At 39.1% G+C, this 27647-nt stretch overlaps 1 protein-coding gene across 4 annotated transcripts in view; it reads left to right on the top strand.

The window, feature by feature from the left end:
* CDC42BPB (CDC42 binding protein kinase beta) overlaps positions 1–27647 on the top strand; it is a 95936-nt gene that overhangs the window by 29705 nt on the left and 38584 nt on the right. For all 4 annotated transcript variants that reach the window (XM_075103973.1, XM_075103972.1, XM_075103971.1 and 1 more), the window contains exons 3-7: positions 11846–11929; positions 15422–15517; positions 19947–20095; positions 24916–25009; positions 26351–26551. In XM_075103973.1, the coding sequence (XP_074960074.1) occupies positions 11846–11929; positions 15422–15517; positions 19947–20095; positions 24916–25009; positions 26351–26551 (624 nt within the window). The remainder of the gene's footprint in view (positions 1–11845; positions 11930–15421; positions 15518–19946; positions 20096–24915; positions 25010–26350; positions 26552–27647) is intronic.

Genomic DNA, 27647 nt, shown 5'->3' with positions numbered 1-27647 from the left:
TCCCACCTAGCAGCTGCACAGCTGAATTTGGGACCTTTTCTCCCACTTGCCATATGTACACTTCTGTGCTGCTATAATTTAACACAGAACTGGGCTCCTTCTATGGTAGGAACGCAGAGGCTGCTCCACCCATCTGCCTGTCTCTGTAGCAATCTGGTAATGCAGAAAGACGCATTTGGCTGCCTCAAAGGCTGTTCCCTGTCATCTTTGAAGATCAAAGGCTGGTGCATCTGTTTTTTGGACAGCAAGTTGAATCATGCTGGGACGATAGGAACGCCTTGTGTTTTGAGGACTTGCCAGTCCCAGGACCCTGGACTGAAGCTTTACTTCTTAATATGCTTGATGAAAGTCTCATCAGTCACAGAAGTCTGATAGTGCTTGCCACTGGCGAAAGCATTCATGAGCGTGTCCCCTTCAGTAGGCATAGGATTCCTGAGACTTCTGGGGAACCTCAAAGACAACCCTTTCAGCATTTAACCACCTGTAACTAAAGCCATAGCTGCCAGTAGAAGTAGTTATTAACTAAATAATTGCTAAAAGTGAAAAAACTCTTAGATTTCTTTCAGGAAGCTTCTTTTAAGTAGTGCACCACTGAAGTCAAATGTAGTGACAGCCATTAGTGGCTTACTTCAGCCAATTAGCACCTTCTGCTGTGGGTGGCTAAGGCTAGGCTTCCTTATCTTCATCTCCTGTTGTCTCTACAGAGAGCAGGACTGTGTTGGGTACAGGGCTTCTCTTCCAAGCATGTTGTGCCTTGGACACGTCAGACTCCTTCACATAAGGTTTAGTTGTGGGACAGAGATATCACAGGCAGACCAGAAACTAAGCTAGAAAAATGCCAGAACCCTACTGGCCTAGGTTCAGAAAGCAATGAGGTATCTATGTGCATATGCACTTGGTAGTGGGTGAAGTAATAGCTTCATATCCACATAAGATTAAGCTACTTCAGAGACTACTTTTGAGGAAAGTGGACACCTAAGAGAGAAAGTAGTGTTTCAAGGACGCTTCTTCGTCTGTACCATTGTCTAATGATGTGATCAGGTAACATGTAGTTCACGTGTGATCATTGTCGGCATAGCTGCTGAAGGAATTTGAGCATTTTAAGTAAAATGTCCAGACAAATAGTAACCTCTTGACCTGTAAGACAAAAGTTCACTTTCTAGTGGATGTTGATGAGTTGCAACATTGGTTACAAAAAAGGGAAGTGTTATCTTAGGGTAGTGGAAATACTGGACAAGAATCAGTTGTTTCACTTGAGTGTTTGTTTTTTGCTGGCATGTATTATTTGAGCATGGCTTTTAGAGAGAAAAGTTGCTGCAAAGAGTTTGGCAGGAAAAAGCAGAAATGGGGAAAAAATTGATAAGTCTAGGGAAGGGCTGAAAGCTACCAAATAAGTCCAGAAAAGAGGTCTGCTCAAAGAGGTTTGAGTAGATAAAAGGCCTAGAGAATCAAGACAGTAGTAGGTAAGTGTCTACCTCTCCATTAGGGTTTTGATTCAAAGCAGTAGCACAGTTGTGAAGAGAGTGCCCCCACTTACTGCAGAATGATTTTGCTATACAAGCTGGGTTTCTTTTGGAGGAAACTAAACTAGAACCTCCGTTCCAGGTGTGCACCAAATATGCTTCTGGCCCCAAGCAGTACATAAGTATCACTCACCGTGTTTAACTCTTCTAACAGCTCCAAAGCATGTTTGGTCCAGGAGGCTAGATACAGTCTCAAGCAAAATTCGTGAACCACATACAGTATAGATGGGAAGGCTCAGCACAGACTACTTTCATCTGTTGTTCTGGTCTTGCTGTGCCAAATTACTTGCTATAGTGGCTGTGACCACTGCTATCTAAAGAATTTTAGATCGGTGTTTTGGCAGTTTGTCTTTTGGTGGGATTAGAAGTGGTTTCTGGATCTTTTCAGTGCTAGACTTGTGAATGCTATAGCTATCAAAAATGTTTCAGGTCAAGGGAACCCCTTATAGCGACTTGCAGATGGAGTCAGTGTTGGGAATGCCTTCACACAGTACAACTTCAAGGAGGGGCTGTTTTCCATAGTACTTCTTCCATTCTTATCCAAAAAGATACTCTTGTGCACTTAAGGAATTGACCAATGGGAAATCTCAGTACAACATCAGATGAAGTATTTATATGAACTACAAGAGACTTCAGTTTATACTTGCTAAGGGGTTTAGAATGACCTTCCTAGTTTGGATCAAGAGTCTGAAGGTGTATAAAAGATACAAATTCTGTGTGGAGACTTGTATTAATAGTGTTTGGAGTGCCTGAATCAACGATGTCTTTCATATTCTTTCATTTAGAAAAGCATGAAACTTAACTAATGCAATTTGTACATCCCATTACCCACCTTACCCCCCAGTGGAAATGGTATTTCACAGAAGTAAAAGGAGAAAGTGTCTTTAGTTCATCCTTCTGTTAGAGCTGAGGGTACTCACAAAGTCAGTGGTTAGTTATCTGTCAATATCATGTTGTCTTGTTCATCTTTTAATTATAAAAGTTTTTGTTTATATTTGTAGCAGCTTGAAACTTTATCAGTTTAAATTATGCAGGAATCATTGATTTTAAGTGCATTATACTTTAATCCCACTTGTCAGAGAATATTTCATGCTTTTTGCTTATGAGTGAATCCTTTGACCCTTGTGTATACTGCACTGGTATAACTGCCAAATATCATAGGCATATAAAATGGTAATTATATAGAAGTTGACATTCCATAATAAGAAAATAAAATCTAGTTTCATGGGAGGGACTTGTGGCATCTGACTTGTATAAAGCAACACTTCAGAAAACTGAATGGGGGAGCTGTAAGTAATTTCTCCCATAGTACGTTCCTACATACATAGGAACTATGTTAGAAATTAGTTGATGGGAATCTAGTGGTTATAAGGTTATTCATTAGTTCTTCTCTTAAAAAAACCAACCCAAACACAACTATATGCTAGAAAAATATTTAAAATACTATAAAATATTTTTTAGAATGCATAAAGAAATTAACCAGAATTAAACTAAACATATTCCTGTTAGAATTAAGCAGTTTAAACACTGAACAGCAAAACAAGCCAGACTTCAAAAAGGATGAAAACTACATTCCATTCTTCTCAGTTTAGCTACTTTGGGCTTTTCGGAGAATGCCAGGGGCTTTAGTGTACCAAAGAGCTTTTGCATAAATCAGTGGCTTTGAAGAAAGGTGGCTTAAACAAAATAAAGGCATGATATTAATTCTTAGTCAGGATCAGTGGTCAGTTTTTGCCATACAACATGTGAACTAAGGCAGCATGGTCTTTGAACAGAGAGAGGATTGGGACTACATGTGAGCTTGTCCCTGTGAACACAACTGCAAAATCAGTATCTGATTTAAGGCAGATTGATCTAATCACCAATACATATATGTACTGGCATGTCAGTGCATTTTCTTTCTCCTTTTCCAACCAGCAGAACACAGCCTGGTTCATTGCACCATTTCCAGCAATATGAAAACAAAACCCAACTGGTAATCCAAAACCACTTGAGTGAAAGTTCTTACAGCATGGGAGATCTGAGAAAGCAAGAGAAAAAAATGTTTCTTAAAGCTCTCATTATTACGCTAGGACAGAAATAGCCTAGCTCAGAACCTATACATGTCTTCTCTAGCCACCTGCCAAAACATGCAGTTCTCCTTTTCTCATAAATTAAGCCAGCTACTTTGCATGCAGGGTAAACTGCATATCCTTTACAGCAATACTGAAGGCTCTGACTCCTGGAGTCACTGTCTTGAGAACATAATTTAATTTTTTCAGAAGTTTCATAGTTGTGAAGAAAAATTTGAAATGTTGTTTGAGTGCATGACAGAATAGCATGTAATTTTAAATGTACAATGTAAAAAGGTAAGAAGGATAGGCTACTTGTGGCTCTTCTGCATCTTCTAGGGTGTATACACCTGGGTGTATACCCAGCTGGGTAAAATATTTTTACTTTCAGTCTTTCTTTATTGCAGGTCATATAGGCAGATAGCTCATGTGCAGAGGGGCAACCTCCGTGAGGAATAAAACTAATAATGATTTAAAAGCCCCCTGAAATAAAATCAAAACTAAAATGGTTTTCTGTAATCTTCAGTCTGGTTTCTATTAATAAAATTAATGTAGAAGTCTGCAGACAATAATGAGTATGTTGTGTAGGATGAAGCTTTTTGTTTAGTAAAAATAGACATCCTTTAGGAGAAGATTTAAAGAACATGAGCACAGAATGGAAAACTCCAGCTTTTAGACCTTCAAAAACCACACCAAAACAAAAAAACCAAGCCCACCGGTGGCTTGAAGTTTGCATGTGCCTGGCTACTCCTTCCATCTAGAAATGCTGTGGATGATTATTTGAAAGAAAATAATGTCCTGAGAACCTGTGGTTGGTGGGATTGTGTCTACCTGAAAAACTTAGGCCAGCCTAAGAAGTGCCTTCTGTGTGCTTGGTGTTTGCACACCAAGGGAACTGGGAGTATTAGAGCTAAAGTATGGTGAGAGGGATAAGGAGGAGGATCCAGTGTATGGGGACTGTCTGGCTCTACATACTTGCGCTTGCTCCTTGCAAGCTTCATCTGACCTCTTAGCAATGTAAGTCTTTAAGATCGCTTTTCCTCATTTCGTGTGAAGGACCAATTAGGCAGAGTGCTGGAGAGAAACGTGTTTCAGTGAAGAGCAGTTGTTGAAGGAAGAACCGCGTCAAGATGTACCTTGTTTGAGAACTTGGATTGTATAATGTGGCTGACACCTCCTGGAAATTTGGCAGCGTGGGATCGAAACAATTGTTTTCCTTCCCTTGTTTGTTAGCAAGGATTTCTTGAAGGAGCAACGCTTACCATGGTTGCAGCGGAAGGGTGGAACTACTTGGTCTTGCTTAGCACAAAAATAACTAAAACACTTAATGTGCCCCACCTAAGTATTATTGCTCTGGATGGATTAGAAATACCTTTTCATATAAATGCTGTTGTGTACAGACTTGATCTGTGTAGTGTTTGGTAATAGGACATGTCACCTCGACTCAGGATCTTTAGTCAGTCTTAGCTGGAATCAACACATAAAATCTGTTTCCAGAGGAAAATATATAGTGGTTGAGAGAACAAGGCTGATCCCCTGTGTACCACGGGTTTCTGATAAATTATGTGGTTCCTAATGAGAGATACACTGGTTAAGGGTGCAGCGAGACTCAGAGTATGCAAAACGTAAAGCTTCCTGCTGACAGTCGTGCTTGGCAGCGCAATGCAGAGCTGTTTGCACCTTCTCCACCTTGTAAGTGCAGCTGTAGGGTACCGGGTTTAACATTTTTATGTACTTCTATAAATTAACTTGGGGCACAGTGAGCCTACAGGCTGTATATTAAGGCTGTCTCACCTATTCGGAAGCTTTGGTGATTGGTATTAGGTACCCGGCAGGGACTGCGCCTTCCTACATTGTAGATTAACAGAATTCCGAAGTGTTGCACGCAACGTGTGACACCTTTAATCCAGCTATTCAAAGAGTCAAAGCGTTCAGAATACGACGCAGAAGAAATACTTAATTAGCTTTGCTTTTCCACAGTCTGCTTTTCCCCAAAAAATATCAAAGCAAGCTATTTTCTGCTGTGGAAATGGATGAAGAAAGAAGCTGCTTTGTTTTGAAAATGCTTCAAAAGAGCTGGTTGCTATCTTAGTCCTCCGCAGCTCCGTATCTGTTTGTAAGGCAGCACCGAGTTACTATGGTGACAGGCAGGTTGCAAGGAGCTGGAGAGACACAGTTCATGCGGTGCCGCTGCCAGACCAGCCGTTTGTCTCTGCAGCCCCCCTGACTGATGAGGAAGAGCTGAGGTGTTATTGGGGACCTTTATCCTTCTTTTGCAAAACCTTTCTGGCTGGTATGTGTGAGTGATTTCTTATTTGCACGACATGAAGATCCACACCTTCTGTTTAAAAAAAAAAAAAAAAAAAATTTTTTTTTTTTTGCTTTGGAAATGTGCACCCTGGCCTATGAACCCTACCAAAAGACACTCTGGTTGCTCATTTTAAATGTAAAATAGACATTAAAAAACTGATAGAGCAGTCTGGACCAGTTTTTCTCAAAGATGCATTATTAAAACTGTTAGCTAATGAGCTATATATCAAAGACTTTTCATATCCAAGAGTATTGGGAGGATAAAGCAGTTCCTGCAGTGTGTTCTTCAGTAGCTAGTGCCAAGGTATCAATAGCACAAGACAGAAATAGTACAGTAAAAGTGGCATATACAAGCTTTAACCGAGAGAAATTACTGTAATATTCAATTATGAATCTGGCAATAAGACATTATGGATAAATAGTTTACATCGGCAATGACATTTTCCCACTTCTCCCAGTTGAAAGGCTCGTCTAAAATCTCTGCTCAAATGTCTAAAGCCATTCCAAGTTCCTGCCAAAGGTTAATTCATGGTAATTTTACACAGTTTTATCCATGTAATTTTATTGCCCATTAGCCTAAGCAGATCTTTTATCTTTTATCATCCTTATTACAGATGTCGTTCCTTCCAATTTTATTTGTAGGTAGCAATCATAACCACTTTTTGACCTTTTTTTTTTTAGCAAAGCTTTTTCGGTTCCCACGGTACTAGGAGAGGCTCTTTAGTTCCTTGATCACCTCAATAGTCCTCCTTCACACCTGCTCCAGACAAAGTTTATTTCTCCGGGGTGCGGCCGTGTGTGGAGTTTCCAGGGAGTTTGTATTTCTACAAGGCAGTAATGTTTACCCCTCCCTAGTGGTGTGTATCTGCCTATGAATTCCAGAGATTGCCTTTTTCTTAACTACCTGTCATTGAGCTGATTGTGTGAGGATTATCACCTCTGTGTCGGTGGTGGTGTTCTTCCCAGCAAAGAACTGTTTGCATTTGAGTTTCGCTTTATCCCTGAAAGTTCAGTCCTTGAGGATAAGTTTTACCTGAAAGTTTAACGTGCCACAAGCACGAATAGTGTGTTAGGTGGCTTTTTAATCTTTGCTTTGAAACTAATGCCAGCCTGGTGTCCAAGAAGTTGAACATCAAAGCATTTATAAACTTTCCAGTAGAAAGTCTTTTTGTTAACTATCTTAATTATTTTCTGGAAATCCAGTCTTGCATTTAAATGATTTCTGCACTTTCTTATGCCATGCTTATTGTTTACATAAAAGAAAAATTGTAACTTGATCCTGCTTACTGGTGTTGAGCATGTCACTCAAAGGGCAGAGTACAGTCGTGGGAAGTTCTGTCATGTTTGTAGAGGCTGATTTGGCTCAGATTCCCACCCTGTAGATTTCACAGGGGTATGAGGAAAGGTGGAACTTGGACTAGGTTGGCCTTGCACATTGCAACCCTAAATGTCAATAGTAAGTGGCACTGAAGATTAAAATGCAGCAAAATACTTGTGTAAAACAATTCAAGAAGCAAACTGCTAGCCCTTGCCAAAGTCTAAAAATGTTATTTTTAGCTATATTGGTTCTGGGTTTATTTTATTGCAGTACAAGTGAAACAGCTTTGAGGCAAAAAGTACTGGAAGAAAATGGATGGCAAAAGTAATACAAATCTGATAGGGTATTGTAGCCTGTAGTTACCACAGCTGGCTTTCACTTATGCTTTAGCCCCAGTTCTCATACATTTTTTTGACATAAATATGTCTTAAGTTGGTTGAAGTGTAGGCACTAGGATTCATTAGGCTTTCTGAAGTCCTTGAGGAAACATACTTGATCTTTATTGCAGTGTCCCTGTTGCTGTGAATCTTGAGCATGAGGAGTCACAGTGACAGTAATCAAATCATAGGGGCTTGCCTGGAAGGGGACTGCAGTGGTGGGGGAACCCCTGCATGTGGGATTTTTTTCCTTATCAGTGTTTTAAGACTTGGTAAAACAGAATCACCTCCCGACCAAACCACTCTGATTGTTGACTATGCGGAACTCTCGATTCTCCATTCCAACCTAGCATAATGAGATGCAAGTTGGGCAAGTTTTAATTTTCTTAATTTGACACAGGTATCGGAGATAGTTGTTCTGGCTAAAAGGTGTGTAAATTAGTAAGCCCACATCCCATCCATTTGGCTAGGCAGAGCAGTGTAGGAAAAGTCCAAGGCCAGAGCAGAGCTGAACCCTCCCAGCTTCCAGTGGCAGAGGGGTCAGGGACTCCTTAACCACACCTGTAAGTCAGTGGTCAGTAGCCCCTGCGACTTCTGCTACGTGTGTTACTTGAGTATTAAGCATGTACTTAAATACTTTCGGAACACTTAGGTGTCCACAGCAACCTGCGGCTGAGTCCCAAAACTTGTGTGACAACAATACTTCCTTAATCTTGCTACTTTTTATTTTATTTCATGCTTTTCAATCTCTGTGTTATGAGAAACAGCAAAGAATTGTTCTCTGTTAATCTCCTCTGCAACATTCAGGGTTTTGTATGCCTATCACAGCTGTTATCTCTTCCAGGCCTGGAATATTTTAGGTTATTAAATCTTCTTCAGAAGCTGCTTTATACCTCTGCTTGTGCCTTTTTTTCCTTTCATTATCCTTAGCATACTTTTTTTAACTTCTATTACAGTGTAAGTTGTAATAGGTGTGGAAATGAAAAGTAGGCATCAAAATTAAATGCTGATCTTCTACAGTCTGTGCATAACCTGAGCACTTGCTTGGCCAGTAGACTTTAAAACTTTGAAGATAGAAGCAATGCTTTTGTTCTTAAAGGAGGCATTTGCAGCAGGGTACAAATCTGCATCCTTTGGAATACCTCTGAACACCAACCGAGTATTTTTTCATGTATTAGTAGATGTGGTGGATTGGTATGTAGTATAGCAGCCATCATATTTAAAACCTGACATCTTGCATAGTTAGCACAATTCCAATGTGAGAGGTTTCTGTTTGATCTCGCAAAGTGGTCAGTGTGGTGGTTGTAATTGAATTTGAGGTATGCCAGTGCAAGAAGAGTTAATACAAAAGTAAGAAAAACTACAGTGCAGCATCTCAGAAGCAGCCAAAGCATTATACAACAAAGGTAAACTTAGAAATACTGCCACCTGATGAAGAAAGTAAGAGAGCTAACCTGAGGAAACGCTGAAGTGTTTTAAGGATCAAAGGGTGTAGGATTTTTTTTGCAGTGTTGCAACAATGTTTTTGCTTATAATAATAGTACTGAGTTTATCAAGGCATAATTTAGTTTGTGCTTCCCTGGTTCAGCTCAGACATCAGTGAGGTTTGGGTTTTGCATTTCTGTTTGTTTGTTTTCTAATTATTAGAATGTGTTGAGGAGTCAGGTCTAGTCAGGCCAAAGTTCTTTTACTTCTGTGAGGCATCTTCTGCCTCATTTCAGGTTTTTTTTCAAAGACAAAATTCTTGGGGAAGTACTTATTTTGCGCTATGGTTACATGAATTGTTCTGCTGGCACAAGAAGCTGTCCCACCGTCCCCTTAAAATTAAAGGAGCAGTGTGTTCACTGGTGCCATAACTTGATAACCACTTATTGTGAAAATATGAGTCAACTTTCCTTTTATTCATTCCGCTTTTCTTTCACAGAAGACAATTCTCTTCCTCCAGAAAGTTTAAGTTGGGCTTTTTTTAAGCAGTCCTTTCAGTTGAAAATAAATAGCTCTAATATAGGTAGCAACTGGGGAATTGCTAAATAGGTCCTACAGATTTGGCTTCCTTTTCTTTTTTCTCTTTGTCAAGGCCTGTTCTCATTCACCACTTTCTGTTCTAACATTTGCACAGCTCCTCAGCTGAGCGTGTCCTCTGCAATGCCAGGCTCACATCACTCCTCAGCGGTTGAGCATGTTTCAAACTTCCATCTGCTTTCAGACAGTGATGGCCTTAGATAATGTGCAGTAGATGCACACCTGGGTTCTGATTGGTGCACTATATTTGTATTTAAGTGGCTGAGCAGTTCTAGTGTTGTGGTGTAATGAAACCTGAATGTTATTCTTCAGGGCTCACAGACCTATGCTTGCAAATTGCTTCTGCCCCAGAGCGTTTGTTCATCTGCAGCAGGTAATCATGCTTGGTCTGTCCCCTCAATGGAGATGGGGGTTACTTCCTGAGTCGTCATGTTCTGTGTGGAACAGAGTTTATAAAGTATAGCAGGTAATGTCAGCACCTTGTGATTTCCCAAAGCTTTTAATGTGCAGTTTGACTTAGTGTGCCTTCACCTGTATCAGGCAAATAATTCAATTAAGTGTATGCAGAGAGGTTGTTAAAATGGCTTTTAACTGCAAGGCCTTGACAAGGACGGGAACGAAGCTAAATGTTTTAGGCCATTACCAACGGTCAGTGTTGAAGAGTTTCTTATGTCCCGAAGAACCTCCTGTGTTCAGTGAGACTTTCTCATCTTACTCATCCTTCTCCCGCAGCATGAGCAGTGTCTGCACAGGTGCTTGTAGGCCAGGAGACACTGGGACCTAATGTAGCTGTGGATGTTCTGCATAGCTTACAGAAGCTGCTGCTTTGTGCTGTGTGTTTCCCAGCTGTGTTTAGGGCCAAATTACCATGTCTTTCCTATAGGTACCTGCTAGTCCTTCTCTTAAGACACGTTTCCATTACGTGACTCTGTGTGGAGGTTTGTACTAGGTGTGCTCATCCTTTACGTGACCTGGTGAGTGGAGCTTCACACACTGAGGGGCGGGAGGCTTAGGTATGCACCTCCAGAGTCAGGTGTCTGTCTAAATGTGACTATCCCATTCTTGTGTTACTGGTGAAGCAGTCATCCCCCTGCCCCTCAACTGGACCTCCTTTACTGGTAAGTTGAAGAGAGGTATTATATTTCCCTCTTCCCTCCTCAGGACTTCTCACTCTGTGTAGTGTTGCTCTGCTTGAATCATTATTCTGAACTTGTTTTATAGCTAGCATCTTCTTAGAGTTGCTGCAGCTTCTGAATCCCTTAAAGACAAGAGTTTTTAAGCAACAGAAGAAGGGAGCTGGTGTGATTCTTGTTACTTTTCCCACTGGTATTTACAGCTCTGTTAAAAGCAATGAAAGCCTGGTTGGTTTTCTACTTCTGAAATAGAGGCAAGCTGAGAAGCAGCAGAATTATTCAAGTGGTCCATGTATAGTCCTGTGAAAATGTTGCTGTCTTAGTCGTGATGCCTGCTTTTATTTGCCAACTGGAAGAATTTTGTGGAAAAGATGGCTTTATTACAAGAAGAATTAGTTTTGGTCTTGGAGGATACAAGTCTTGGTCAAAATAAAGTCTTTGCATTCCTAAGCCTTGAAGTTTCTGTATTCTTCTGTTTTTTCTTCCACTGTACAGCTATGTGCATAACTACTGTTCATAATAGACCAGTCTGAGCAAGTCTAATACACAGAATGCATAGTAAAATGGTTCAAGCAAAATGATGAATAAGTAAATGAATACTGTTTTTGCTTCTTTTTAGATATCTGCATACAGTACACAAAAGCATGTTAATTTGCAAATATCTTCCAAGTTTCTGAAACCTGAAATGTGAAAACAAATTAGTCAAATGTAGTGTATTTCTATTGATAGCAGCCTTCCTTGTTTTCACAGGCTGCCCTTTTAAATGTTGCCTCATTGGTTGAAGGCAGGGTGTACAAGCATTGCTTGTTCTTGGCAAACAATGCAGCTTTACAATGCATCTTCATATGAAAAGCTTCATACTCCTCCTGTATCATCCCCCATGTACTTGATCATGAGCACTTGACCACACATGGTGTGCTGCATGTCAAGTATGTAGTAGTAATGCAGGAGGAATATAGAAGGAGCAAAGACTCAAGCTGTAATTTATCGGTGTGAGCTGATTGCTGACGACCCCTTAGTAACTTATTAATATTTTGTTAACATTAAGCTGTTTAAATATTGTATTTCTCTGACCATGCTGTTGTTAAATAAAGATATCTTATTATTTCAGGTTGCAGTTGTTAAAATGAAGTGTACAGAGCGCATTTATGCAATGAAAATTCTAAATAAATGGGAAATGCTTAAAAGGGCAGAGGTAAGTAGTATGGTTCTCTTAAAACAGAGAATTTTGAAAATGACACTGAAGCTCTTCCAGATTTTTTTCATGAGCATAGGGACTTCAATCTTTTTCTTTTTTTTTCTTAAGCTGTTTTAATGCAATCAAGTCTGTCAGTCCCTTCCAAGCATCTGTTGTTCTCAGCATTACATTTACCAGACAGTCTGCCCTAGTTCTTACCCTGAATTTATTGGCCAGATTTTTGTTTACAATAAAGGCAAGTTAAAGACTACATGAAAGCTGAGATTGGTGCTGCTATGCAATTCACAGCTGTATACAAAAACATTATGAAAAGGTCTTTTTTTTATCTTGCATTCATAAAGCTTACATTAAAGAGCTTTGCATCCTATAGTTTGTAACAGGATTTATATAACTGGTGCAACTATAACTAAATACTTTGCAATCACGGATTCAGGTTGTAAAACAAAATGTGTTAAAAAGGTAAATCTGTTTTAAAGGGGTATTTTCGATGAAAGGAGATGTACATCCTCACAACAAATTACGCAAATGTGAATGGGTATTTCACAGATTAGGAAACGACCTGCAGAGACTATGCCATGGGAAGTGGCATATTCCTAGAGTACCCACTCTTGCACTGTAGAGGAAAACGTTACGGTGAATGTAATGTTACATAAATCAGCAGTTAAATGAACGATAGATTTTTAGTGGAAAATACATGTAGTCTGCCAGTACTTGCAGCAGTTCTTTTAAGGGGCGAAGGTTAGCTGCTTGCTGAGGACTGAGCCTGCTGACCCTTCCCTGTCCCATTCTTCTGTCCCTTTCCTGACACCTCCTCCCCCCAGCCTACCCTTCCTAGTCCCTCCCTTCCTTTCAGTGAGTCAGTGCCAGCTCTTTTCCTGTGAATAAATCTTTTCCCTCCTGTTAAGTCCTCTTCACCACTGCATTTGCCTGATTTAGTCACACTCCGTCCATCGGTCCATGCTTTTCTTTACAAGCGGCAGCAGCCACTGCCGCTCGGCTGTTCTTTGAGCTGTCAGGAGAGTTCACACATCGGCATGAACTGCATCAGTGGTTCTGCATTAAGCCCTCCCTGCGTGGGGGGAATTCGGTGCCCTTTCTAGACAAGTTTCAGTTGGGCTAACTCATTGGTCAGTACAGAATTGTTTTAAACCCAAACGCTTGTAGAGGCCTCCCAGACAAATGGAAATACAGCTATGCTGGCTTACTTCAGTCATTTTGAAAGGGACTTCATTAAATGGCCTATGTAAAGAGCTGAAACTTCTACTTGTAGAGATGTCCTGGGAAGACAGCGGTTTACAAATTGTCTTCAAATTATGTGACTAACTCCTCTCGGGCAGGCAAGAGGTGGAAGAGGGTTACCCACTAAGAAAGAGGTGTAATGAACAATAGCTTTCCCAGTACACACTTAGGACAAGTAGCAGTCCAGTTAAGTTCTCCTTCCGCTGTTTTTTCCCATCTACAAAGGGAAATAAAGGAACTGTCTTCTCTGCTGTGCCCTTTTGTCTTTTCCTGTTCTGTTTGCTCACTTGATTGGCTTTTTTGGATGAGCAAGACTTTATAACCTGCACATCAGGTTCATAAAACATCTGGGTGTTAAAATTCCCCAAATGTGGTAAAACTTATTATTTTTTTTAAATGAAGCCTGCAAGAATTCACTAGCCTCTTAAGTGGGCATCACACTGAAAAGCAGACTTCAAGTGTTTTAGTATCCACTGTATGAGTGGTTGAAGAAGCATATTGTTATATTGGTTTATGTTTGTTTTGTGAATTGTAATATGAAGCATTTTATGACTTCTTAAACACAGCAAAAAGTTATCTAAACACTGCTTATTTGTGTACTAGCTGCAAGAAGAAAAAAACATGGTCGGAAGCCACTAAAATACAGGAAAGATTAGTGAAGATCAACTGACATCCGTAAATGGGTTGCAAGCAAAAATAGGCATGCCATTTATGTTGATAAGGTGGACCATTTGTATTCATTGTTCTGACAGCAAAATACGTAGTCGTTAGTGTATTACTGTTGACAGTTCCAAATAAGACCCGACTGGCTGATGAGGTAGCCTGTCATGCTTTTTCAAGGCACATCGCAAGGCCTTTTAAGCTAGCGTCAGCAGAAAAAGAGAGTTTATACTTTGAATTCATGATGCAAAGTGTTCAGCAGCAATACTGGTTTTAGGTGTTCATAACATTCCCTCACTGTCTGAGGTTGCACAGTGAACTGGATCAAGGAACTGATGTCTTCAAAAATAAACAAACTAGTTTTCTGTGTTGGCAGCCTCCTCACATCGTGGTGCCAGAAGAACTGAGAAGTGCTGTGCTCTGGTGCTGCAGGCAGAGGATAGGATTACTTAGAGCTGCTGTTGCTGCCAAACTTTTTGTAGAGTGATACTTTGGCCTTGCATCCATAAACCGTTAAACCACTCTCAGTTAACATTTAATTACAATTTACATCTCTCTGCACCAATAATTACAAACTTTACAACATGGCCACAGTGTGGTCGTCTTCAGGAGAAATGTAAATTGACTTTTGCTTCCTTAGAGGGGAAAAATGGTTGAGATGATGCAGTCACTATATGGTAAGGCTTGGGATTCGTAGAAGTGTTCCTTCCATAGTACGTTTTCTAAGACATCTGGACAAGTGGCAATGATAAAAAAAAAAAATGCATTATTATCCAGAGCCCAAACACTTGAACTGCAGCTACTGAATATCGTAATAATGGCTCTCTGAATTGAAAGTAGTGATAGTCTCAAGGTCTGTATCTTGATAGTTCTGATCCAATAAAAACATTAATATATTTTTATTAAGGAGGACTCGCTTGAAGTTTATGAAAGTTGGTTTTCTGTAAAGATGCTGAGAAAACGTGTTACTCAGAGCCTGCTTCTCTGAAGTGTTGCAGTGGGCTATTTGAATTAGAGGAAAGATTATTGAAAATGTGTTATACTGAACAAAGATAAGGCCGTAATAGTAAAATCTGCTTATTTCCTATCGTGTGTTGGCAGTAACTGGGACTGTAATGTAAGAGAAGAATACATAAAACTATTTCCACAAAGGTCATCTTGAGAAGAACCAGGCTTACTTTCCTAGAGCCATTATCTTTCTGCTACAGACTGCAGTGACAAGTTATCATTTTTCTGGCTTTTAGAAATACATTATGGAACAAATATTCAGTGTTGACTTGAATTCATTTGTGGGCTTTTGGTGTTGTTGGGTGGGGGTTTTGTGTGTTGGTTGGTTTGGGATATTTTTTTTTTTTGGGTGTTTTCTCTGTTTTGTTTTTTTTTAAGGTCACAGTCAGGATTAGAGTGACTGAATGCCTGACTACAAGCCTGCAGAGGTTCCCTGGTTTGTTACTTGTGCAGACTGAATTCCAGTGAATAGAGACCTCTGTTCAGTAATTTTAAATAATCCCATAAAACATCCATATATATTCATCCTGTGAAAACTACTTGTTGATTTTGACAATGGCTTTTTTCCCTCTCTTCCTTTAGACAGCTTGCTTCCGAGAGGAGAGAAATGTCTTGGTGAATGGAGATTGTCAGTGGATTACTACGTTGCACTATGCCTTTCAAGATGAGAACTATTTGGTACGTTTGATTCATCAGCAAAAACAAAAAAGCTTTAGATTATGAAAGTACTTTATTTTTGGTGTATTTAAGGATATTAGTGCAGTAAATCAGTCCACCTCATGCCTTGCAGCAGTGTTTCAACATTCTTCTTTTCTCCTTGAAGAAATACTTCAAAGGGCTGACTGTAACTCCAGGAGAGTGAGAAAGTCATGTAGTACTATAGTATATTGAGGATTAGTTAAACACCTTAAATTAACTAATTTACCCTTGCATAAAATATATCATGCTTAAGTTTAATGTTTTGGATAACATTGCAATTAAATAATTTGAGAGGTGTTAACTCTGTGAAAGTAAGAAATATTTTTATTTTATTTTAAACTTTCAGAGTGTCTTTTGAAGCAAGATTTTGTTTAAAAATGGCAAAAGTGATTTAAAATTTGATTTTTAAAAACTGATTAAACGGATATTTTAAAAAAGCCTCAGGGAAAAAAAAGCCTATTTCTTAAAAGTAGCTTTTCAGTCAGCAGATTGGTCATGTCAGTACGTTGAGAGACTTTAGCAACTGTTTATAAAGAAAGCCATTACTCCTATTATATTTTTTAAATTATGGGTTACTAGAACTGTAACATATAAGCTATGTTTACCTTAGTCACAGAAGTCAGGAGTAAATTTAGTAAACCCCAATGTTCTGCAATATACTGAACCATACAGCTTCCGTGTGGCTACTTGAGGCTGGGTTTGCAAAACTCCTAATTCTGTAGCAACTGACATAGTTATAATGTGAAGTTTTCACCTTCTTAACAATTTTTAGGTAGTACCACAGTAGCAAGTCATGATTACAGATAAGAAAAAAGTGTCTTCATAAAAGGCTGCCAATAAGTTCAGAAACTAAGCATATGAAAGAGAAAACACTCAGACTTTTTCACAGGTGCTGAAATGAAACAAATTCTTTTGACTGTCATGTTAAAAGTATTTTCAGACTAACAAGCACATTGTAAGCAAATAAGGAGTCAGGTCTCAGACCCCTCATTTACTGGCTATTTCCATTGAATGCTTTGTGATAGATCCAGATTTTCAACCTCTCAAAGTTTAGCTACCTCTGGCACTGCCTTATGAAGATAGCTCATAATTTCAAATTCCCTCAGAACCAAACAGCCTTCAAACTTACATAAAAATAACCTACGACATCCTATAATGTAGTATTTCCAAGTAGGTTCTAAGAATGGAGCTACCTAAGAAAACATCGTTAGCTGCACGTGATAGCAAGCAGTAGTAATGACAGTATAGAGAAGGATCTTGTCTTCTAATACCATTTTATACAAATCTGTTCCATGCAAGCTATAGCAGTATAATACGTTTCTTTTCCCCAAATTGCCAAAGACATTTAGATGTTGAAGTTTCACTTGACAGCAGAATTTAGACATCTAGCATCTAATTTAAGATCCAGTATCTAAGAAAGCAACAACTCTGCCTGACAGCCGAAGTCAGCAGATGCCCAGCTTTCCTGAGGTCTGGTTCTGCATGTGCTGAGATGCTGCCTTCCAATTTGGGCTGTTACTCAGCATCCATCTCATGTAAATGTCTGCTGCTCACAGATGGAACCTATCTGCATCTCAGTCACTCTGTTGTAAGTGATGCGTGAAGAAAAGCTGAAACACATCAGGAAGTGACTTTCATCCAAAAACCTGGACAGAAGGTTCTCTTCTGTGCCATCCTAGTGGTTCAGTTGGCCAGGGTCTAAAATATCTCAACTGTTCAGTTCCCTGCACAGCTTGAAGAAGGGTTTATAGCCACATTTTTCCACATCTCAGGATAGGGCTGCTGTGTTACAGGACCTGAGCAGCTTGGTTTTACTTTTTAGCTGTGCTGCACATCCTTGATCCTTGTAGAATGGAACGCAAAGCTGAGAATAAAACAAGAACAGACACACAGAAAGCCTGGTTCTCCGGCATGGAGTGGACATCGGTTCTCTGAAAGAGAAAGCTCTAGGTTCTAGTGTCTGCTCCCAGTGATGCTGGTGTATTATAGCTAATGATTATTAAGTGAAAAACCACATAAGGTAACCCTGAAGCACAGCAATAACCTTGGCGTCTTCCCGCACCTAGGGCTTTGCCATCCTCCTCTGGCTCAGAATAAGCAAATGAAGAGATGATGAGATGTTAAGATAGAAAAGTAGTAGCTGCCCTTGGAAAGTCTAGAAGTAATTGGGGTTTTATTCCCTCTATTTAATATTAGTACAGCGTGGGATGATGCAGAACTTATATGTAAGCAAGAAACACAAAATCCCACAAAATGCATACGTTCTGGAGTTCATTTTCTGGTTCTGCTTCTGTAGTCTTAAAATGTTTGAGGCAAATACACCATGTGGCAGTATTTTCTAAATAGCCAACTCTTAAATAACGTTATGTGGAAATGCTAGCATGGCTTTTTTTCTCATTCCTAGAAAGCTTTTTGTAGAGACAGTTTGAGTCAAAATGGGTTAAGTAAGCCTTTGGTGATTTTGCTGAAGCAGATATGGTGTAGGTAAAACAGTGTCGTTGAATATTAGAAGCATGTAAGGGACCTGAAGTTCTTAATCTCTTCCAGATTCAAATATGTTAGTTTTCTTGTGCTTTACCAGAGAATTTTTCTGTTTCATTCATGAAGAAGGGCATATGTGTGTTTGTGTGCTCGTAGCTTCTTAAAGGCTCCTCAGTATTCATGAGAGTATTCTAATGTCTTTTTTCCCTTTAATTTCCAACTACTCTCCCCCTGTTTGATGTAGTCCCTTCCTTGGAAGAATGCAATACCTCTAGATTTCAGTGTCTTAATACTTAATATTTTAACCCCATGTGAAGGGAGAAATCCCTCCTGACAAGAAAATCATTGTGAATTGGAAGATGAATAAAATTTGACTTTCTTATAGAAGAGGTCTTCCATCTTTCTCTGATCCAAGTGCCTCATTTAATGGGTCAGCTGAGTTCTTGCTGAGTTGTGAACACTGTGGGAGCTGAGGGAAGCGCATTACCTTGTCTCTTTGACAGGCAGGCTATTTTAGCTCCCACAGAAGCCTCTCTAAGCTCTCTTGCATTTGAATTTGAAAAAAAATACTTTAATACAGTATTCCTTTTAAAAGATTCCTGGTTCCTGTCTGTAGCCTTTTGTTTTCAAACATAATTGTTGTATGTGTACAAAGTTCCAATACATGTTTAAAATTCCTTGATGGGTTGTGCAATATGGACTGATTGATTTCCACATAAGTGGTGAAATTTGCCTATCAGATTAAGCTATAATTGTAATAATATGGATAAAAATATCAAAACTTACGCCTTTTGGAGTCACTCTTTCAAGCCAAGTATTGCACTTCACATTCCTTTGGGTTCTTCTCTTGTTTAATTTTCTTCCCTTGTGGAAGATGAATCTGGGCAGAGACAGTAGGTTGCAGGTTGCTTTACCTTGAGGAGAAAAAGATGACTGCTTTGGAAAGGTATTTCCAGAATAAGTAAAGTTCTTCCTAAAACCACGTATAAAGCATCTTGGGAAGCATGGAACAAAATGGCTCAAGACTGGTAGTACCAGGTAAAGTAATTATATTTAAAGTCATGGTCTGGATTTAGGTGGATATTGTCAGAAAATAACTATAATGTAATCCCTGTTTTGTGGTATGAGAAACAAATAGTAAGCCTGAGTCTTTTTCTTTCACATTGCCCTGTATGTGTTGGTTCTTTCTGTGGACAGGATAATGGCTGATTGGCATAGGAGGCTGTGTACTTTTTAATTAAAATGTATTGAGAAGAATATGTTTGATTTTTTTAAGTTCCCCACTGCTGTAGTGCCTCTGGCTTGTCATGGCCATCCCTAATGTATAGTATCATCAAGCTCCTGCTAGATATGTATCCATGATGTGGCATGTGCCAAGATGAGTATTTGACGATGTTGATGTGATAAGTCCCACATTTGGAACCACTAGTGGTATTGAAATGGTACCAAAACTAAAAGTAGTAATGAAATGTTTATTTTGGACTAAGTTGCATCAAGTAGTGTTTTTGAGTATAGGGTTTTGGTTTTTTTCCCTGCATCCTCTGGAAATTGTCATTTTAAGGGTTGATAACCTACATTAGTTTTGGTGATACTAGATCATTTTCTTTGTGTGACACTGTAGTTAATACAGAAATAAACCCTCCTGATCTACTCGTTTGTTGCTGCCATATCTTGGTTGGATTTATTTTATGATAAGAACTGAATACTGATGTGTCATCCTTACTACAATTATTAAAGGAAAATGGTATGTTTTTACACTAAATAAGCAAATAAAAGTAGCGCAAATCATTACCAATTTTGACAACTTTTCCCAAGCATAGAAAAAAAACTTAGTGAAAGGTTTTTTTCAGCAGACAACTGATGAACTTTAATTTTTTTCTTACCACCTGTCTCTTGGTACTTAACTGCTTTATTGCTCTTTTTTCAGTATCTAGTGATGGACTACTATGTTGGTGGCGACTTACTGACACTTCTCAGTAAGTTTGAAGACAAACTTCCTGAAGATATGGCTAGGTTCTACATTGGTGAAATGGTGCTTGCTATACATTCCATACATGAGCTGCATTATGTACACAGGTAAAATACCATCTCACTTGGGAAAAAGTAAATGTACAGTTATACGTTAATTCTAAAGATATTGGTACATACACAAATGGGCAGAGTAGCCACAGGCAAACTGCTGTGGGTAGTTGCTTACTATATACTGTATAATAGCTGTATAAGCTATTACATTTTAAATATCAAGTTTTGATGGACTGATATTAGAGGCAGTGACATTTATCTGACTAACCTTTTACTAAAGCTTTTATTTTTAATCAGGCTTCTTAACTTATTCTCAATTTGTTTCATTAATATTTATGTGCCTTTGTCCAAGCCAACCTAGATGTTTGAAGCAGTTTGAACTCTCTGCAAATGTTTAGACATTCTGCAAAATTTACGCACAGTAAGCCCATGATAACACTAGCGCATCTATTTTACCTGAGGTCATCACAGAATCACAGAATGGCAGGGGTCGGAAGGGACCTCTGGAGATCATCTTGTCCAACTCCCCTGCTTGAGCAGGGACACCCAGAGCAGGGGGCACAGGAACGTGTCCAGGCGGGTTTTGAATGTCTCCAGGGAAGGAGACTCCACAACCTCCCTGGGCAGCCTGTGCCACTGCTCTGGCACCCTCAATGGAAAGACCTTTTTTTCTCATATTTAAGTGGAACTTCCCGTGTTCTAACTTGTGCCCATTGACCCTTGTCCTGTCGTTGGGTGCCACTGAAGAGTCCAGTCCCATCCTCCTTGACACCCACCCTTCAGATATTTATAAGCATTGATATGATCCCCCCTCAGTCTTCTCTTCTCCAGGCTGAACAAACCCAAGTCTCTCAGCCTTTCCTCATAAGGGAGGTGCTCCAGCTCCCGATCATCTTCGTAGCTCTCCACTGGACTTGCTGAAGTAGTTCCATGTCCTTCTTAAATGGAGGGGCCCAAAACTGGGCACAGTACTCCAAATGCAATCTCACCAGGGCAGAGTAGAGGGGGAGGATAACTTCCCTTGACCTGCTGGCAACACTCCTTTTAATGCATCCCAGGATACTATTGGCCACCTTCACCACAAGAGCACGGTGCTGGCTCATGGTCAGCTTGCTGTCCACCAGCGCTCCCAGGTCCTTCCCAACAGAGCTGCTTTCCAGTAGTTCAGCCCCCAGCCTGTGCTGGTGCATGGGGTTGTTCCTCCCCAGGTGCAGGACCTTGCACTTGCTCTTGTTGAATTTCATCAGGTTCCCCTCAGCCCAGCTCTCCAGCCTGTCCAGGTCTCGTTGGATGGCAGCATGGCCTTCTGGTGTATCAGCTACTCCTCCCAGCTTGGTGTCATCAGCAAACTTGCTGAGGTTACACTCTATTCCATCATCCAGGTCACTGATGAATATGTTGAACAGGACTGGACCCAGCACAGACCCCTGAGGAACACCACTGGTTACAGGCCTCCAACCAGGCTCTGCCCCATTGATCATGACCCTCTGAGCTCAAATGGTTTTTGTAATAAATGAGCATGTGCCTGTCTAACTGTTTCTGCACACAGGATGTATATTTCAGCTCAGTGCCTACCATCATGTTAACTTAGGTTGTGTTCCATAGTCTATATATTTATAAAGAATATATGATATTTTCAGTCAGAGGAAACTGGTATAGAGTACACTTTGTATGCTGCTTTTTTGGGGGGGGGGGCTTCTTGGAGGAACTGTTTTAAAAGAGCTGTGAGCAGTGCAAGGAAGGCACTTGATTAATATTTTGTTTCATCAATGCAAAAGTTTTGATCAAGTGAGAATTTCTATCCTTTGTTTTTCAGATTTCTGTATGACATGTCAGTTAGAAAGCAAAATTACACCAATTCTGGAAACCTTTGCAGTTATCTCTTCATATGCTGACTTTATAGCTTGATTTCAGTAAACAGAGAAGTTAGAAAATACAGAACATGAGAGTAGTGAGGTTTTTCAGTTAACTGAAAACCGCCATGGCTGTGCAAGTAGGTTCACGGTGGGTTACTGAAGTCCTGGCTCAGAAGTGGACTTCATACTAGCGTTTTGTCTGATTTGGCAGGTGCATCTTGGCCAGGTCCCTTTACCTTCTTCATGTCTTTACTTCTTAGTCTGTGAAATAAGGACAGTTTTACTGTCTCTCTAATGAAATTTATGGGTGAAAACCATTAGGCAAATGATTTTTATTTACAATTAATGTTTGTAAGACACAAGGAATTCTCAAGCTGTAACGTTTTGAACTCTTCTGTTCGGACTTTGGTCACTGTTCCAAAAATTTAAAAAAGATACATAAACTCTGTAATACTCCCATGAGTAAATGTGGACAATGTGTAGGGATTTAAAAATGCTATGGACTCAGTGAAGTTCACCAGAGGCACCACTGCACCCATTTCCAAGGAAGGTGGCCTGACTTAACTGACTAGCTACATCTTTGCATGAGGCTGAATGAACGTCTGTTGTGGCAATAGGAATGAATGGCTCCAAGGCCAGAACTTGCACTTTGAATAGGAGATCTATGAATGCCCAAGAAATTACTGCTTGGCAACTGGAATGGATTAGGAGGAAGCATGATTGCTCTGGAGAGGATTTTAAGGACCCTTTAAAGGCTCATATGACCTGTTAGCTGTAGATAGGAAACAGTGGAGCTCAGAGATGAGGTATTAAGCCTTTCTGAACAGAAACAGTGTTCCCTTAGGCAAATGAGATCTGCATGCAAAGCAGAAAGGCAGAGATGTGTTGAATGAGATTGGCTCATGCTTTGAGTGTACTGTGAGCAGTGTTATGTAAAAAACAAACAAACAAAGAATTTAGTGCATAGTTGTTTATAAGCTTTAATAGTCCTCTGCACCTACTGAGCTTGACTTGTGGTTATGGGACTGTAAGGGAATGCTGACAATACCTGGAAATGAAATGTATGTTTTAAGTTTAACAATAGAAAATTACTGATGAGTTTATTGAGGAAAATATAGTGAGATGGTCTAATATCCTGGGTTAGCACATTTTTCTATATTATAACAAGTAAATTAAGTGTGCGTTTAATTTATGTTGACAGCCATAGATTAGCATTTACTATTTTGTCTTAATGTTGCTAATGAGCAACAGTATTAGTGAAGTTTCAAAGCATTAGCCCTTGGTTAAAAAGTGCTGATTCAAGTTTGTGTTGGAAAAATTTATTAGATTGGCAGGATTTTTACATATATGAGGACATTTTGTTAAACCTATCATGGTTTTTCTTGTAAGTCTCCTCAAGTGTGAAACTGTGGAATTCTGCACCTTAAAAATCAGACATTGTCAACTTCCACATCTATGTAGCAAGATATATTGGAGCACTTTTTTTTCCCCTTGTTCCTAGTAATTCTAGTATCTTCCTCAAAAATTAAGCAGAAGCTGTTGTACAAATTTTAAGTTTTTGAGCACATGTAGTGGCATTTGGAACTTCCCATTTGAAAAGACAGACCGTATTTTATGGTGCAACAAGACTGGTGGATTTAATGTAAAGCACGTGTGTTTTTATTTGTAACTCATAGTATTATTTGAAAAAATACAATATCTGTTAAAAAACCCAAAGCAACACATTTATAAGTTTGAAAATCTTTTTTGGCTAGCTCAGATAAATAATAATATTTCAAAATGGCACAGTGGTATGCTAGCATGTTGGGAGTTGATCCTGGATGGTGTTGGCTAAAGAAAGGGAAGGAGACTGATATACGTCACCTTGGAAGACACAGATGTTCTCCTTTGAGCCTGCAGTATTGGTACAGAACTGAGTTGATTCTGGTTTTTACACTTGTTCTTCTCTCTTCCTTTCTTGCCACCTTCCCAATGTATTGGCTAGGTGCTCTTAAAATAATTTGGGATATTTTGAGGCTATTAATTTTTAAAAAAAACAAACACAACCTGCATAGTATGTATCAGGACTGTCTTATTAAGTTGTCTGGATGATTGATCTTTTACTGATACTTCACTTTGTGTGAATTTCAGTACAAAGTGGTGAAATAAAATGTGGTTAATTGGTGGACCAAATTCAATTAACATGCTCTTCAGTAAATCCTTTTTGGCTGCCTTCCTGATATCAAAAAGAATATAAAATAATGAGCTAGAATGAAATGGGAAGCTTAGTTCCATGTCATTTAGTAGCTCTAGCATGCTCTATACGGTTTTATATCCTGCTATATAGGAATAGGAAAGACACAATTTGATATTGGAGAGTTTCTAATGTTACTGTACCCTGTTGAAATGGCATTGCCCTGATCCCAGATTTGCAGGAGTTCAGCAGCTTGTAGAGTAACTGCTGCATGTACACAGGATGCAAAGGTCCTTAGCTGTCCATAGAAGGAAATGTGCTGTGCAATAGTGCATAGAAAGTCTTGAATAGCAAATGAAAAATACTGACCAACAGAAATGCTGGACAAAATTTAGAGAAGCAGTAAAAAATATCTTCCTAGAGAAGTCAGAAGTTAGTTATAAATCTTGGCAAAAACCCATGAGATTAGAAGATTGCCTTTTCTCTTTTATCTTTCTAGCCTCTAAACAATATATTGTGATGCATATAATCTTGAAATTATGTTGAAGAAGTAAACTCCCTATCTGTTACAGTCAGTATGACTCACTGTAATTGTTCTGTTTGGTTAACTGACCATTCAGAGTTCAACTTTGATGAGCTTGAAAATCTGAGGTAATCTAAGGCTTCAATATTGCAGGCAAAGTTTTAAGTTGGGCAGGAGGAGAGGGTTGTAACTAGTTTAATAAAAAGTTTGCATCAGTGGGTATCCAACACAAAATTCTTTGTTATTCTGATGCAAGATTAATCTTTACAAGCAGAGCTAATACTATATATTTAAATCTTTTCACTTCTTTCTATTATAACAGGGACATAAAGCCTGATAATGTCCTTTTGGATGTGAATGGCCACATACGACTGGCAGACTTTGGATCCTGTCTGAAAATGAGCGAAGATGGCACAGTACGTATGACGAAAATTTAATGGGTCACTGACAGTGGGATGTCTTAAGTGAGTTGCTGGTCTTAAAGCTATTGGACGTTGTCATCATGCATCAGGAAGGTGACAGATTATAAGCTTATTGACATGCTAAAAATTGAGGGAAGTGTGTAACTCAATGTATTTATAAAAACATTTGACATCTTTATCTCCTCGTTTTACAGGCTGCTACCTTTTAAAGTTATCCTTTGCTATGTTTTTCTATCTTTCACGTTTTCTCCTAGCTATTTGAGTTCTCATGAGATTTTTATGCACTGTCCAAAGACCCTGTGCTAAAAAGGATGGAAGTTTGATATTATTTATGTGCTGGAATCATAGGTGACCAGGAACCTAGCAGCCATGACAGATTTTAAGTATAAGTCATTCAGAATGAAAGATAATTAATAAGCAGTTTATTTTATATGCTTTTTACAAATCGAACAGCAACAATATGGTAATCTGCCATCTTGTGCATCAGATTGGATACACCGCTAAAAGCTAAATCACTCATGAGGTTTTTCATTTTGCCTGGGGTCAGGTGCTTCCAGAGGTGCCAATCCTGCCAAAATATGGCGTGCAACATTGTTCGCTGATTTTTCGAACAAACTCAAGTCTTGGTGACATTCTGTGGTCATAAAATGCCTGACAAAGATTTGCCATATTAAAATGTACAATGAATTGGAAAGAGCCATTATAACTCTATGTGAATCCTGAGATTCACATATTCCTAGAGATCAGAGCTGCTCGGCCACTGCCCCAGTGATCAGGGCTTCCCTACTGTTTGGGCACAGGGCGATTCCCCGCCTTATCCCTGTATTGCATCCAGTTGCACAACTATGCGATAAGCCCTATACCTATTTCTGACATAATAAAAATAGGGGCCTACAAATGAAAATGTGAAACTCAGGCATAGGACTTGAACTCCCTGCTTATTCATTTCTCATTTCAGCTACTGGCAGCGAATTGCAATTCTAAAGTATGAACAGATACAGAGGCAATACATTTTCTCCTCTTGTCTTTCTGCATTCTCACAAACACATATGACTTCTGGTTTTCTACTGTGTTCAGAACAAAATGTATTAACTTTTTTTTGGTTTTATGATTTTATGATTGATTTTATGTAGAAGTAGACTGGAACTTAAATCATTGCAGTCTCTGTTATTTTCTTAATATTTTCTTTATTTTGTTACTGTGATTTTATACATCTCTTCCCTTTCCAAAATCATGTCCTGGTGTCTCTGTTTGTCACAAATATTAGTGTGTGAGTGAGAAAGTTGCTGAGAAAACCTGAAAGCTTACAACAGTTACGTTTGCCTTATTTTTAAGGTGCAGTCGTCAGTAGCAGTGGGTACGCCTGACTACATCTCCCCTGAGATACTGCAAGCAATGGAAGATGGGATGGGAAAATATGGGCCTGAATGTGACTGGTGGTCACTGGGTGTCTGCATGTATGAAATGCTGTATGGTGAAACACCCTTTTATGCAGAGTCATTAGTGGAAACCTATGGGAAGATTATGAATCACGAAGTAAGAGAGATATTAAATCTTTATGTATTCACTGAGATGATAATGTTAACGGAGGAACTTGTTACTTAAAGGTGTTGGAGTGATGGTAGTTCTTTGCTTTTTAATGATGGTTTAAAACCATATTGTGTAGTTTTGTTGGTTCAGGTTTGAGGAATGTTTGCTGCTTTGTCAAACTAAAATTTTTCTCTAAATGCTGATGCTCTTGTTGGAAAATCTAAGCAGTCATCACAAAATTGAAATTAAAACCAACTCTCTTGTTAGGGCAATTTAAAGTTTCCCTTGGGCTGTGCAGAAGAAATTAAGTAACTCATTATTTACACAGCTGCACACATATTCTGTCACACTGATAACAGTACAAGAAAGGGAACAGGCAAGTTGACCGGGTTAGGTAGGCGCTGCATGAAGAACATGAGGTCAGGGGAGTTGCCCAGAGTGAAGAGCATGAAGTTAGGAGATTTGTCAAAGTGGTAGAGAAGAGTTGGAACTTCTGGGTGCCTTTTGAACATTAGAGAATAAGAATAGTTCATGGTGTCCTTTTAAGAGCTGTACTAGGAGAATGTGTTTATACGCATATTCATCCTAGGTAGTCAGAAGCTTTTGCACTGGGTATATTGTTGCATTTTCCTCTACCCAGGATGAGTGCAGTTTACTGGTGTTCATGACATTGTGCTATATGTATATACCCTATTGTCCCCTTCTTGACTATGCAGTGGTAGTAGTAGCAAGCTAAAATATAGAGAAAGTTTTCCTGATTTTTATCTAGAGTAATTTCAGATGTTAGTGGTAAGTACAAATCTTAGATCTTCTGTTTGTTTATGATAATGTAAGTCTTTGCTAAATGTAGGTTGTATTTTAGTAAGGAAAACAGGTACTTATCCTATAAATTAGAATACATCCTTTAATATAACAATGTTTTGTAAAGAATTTACTACCATCATGGGTTTTTAAGAGTTGAAAAGTAATAAAACCTCAGGGGGTACATCTTCAGGAGATTGGTGAATCTGTGACTAAGAATACCAGTGAGAGTCACCTTTATTTTATGATCTTTAATATACTGTAGTGTGTCAAAATTCCTGTATGTCTTTAAAAAAATTTG

The sequence above is a fragment of the Phalacrocorax aristotelis genome, chromosome 9 (assembly GCF_949628215.1).
Source record: "Phalacrocorax aristotelis chromosome 9, bGulAri2.1, whole genome shotgun sequence".
NCBI lineage: Eukaryota > Metazoa > Chordata > Aves > Suliformes > Phalacrocoracidae > Phalacrocorax > Phalacrocorax aristotelis.
This window is presented reverse-complemented; position numbering and strand designations above follow the sequence as displayed.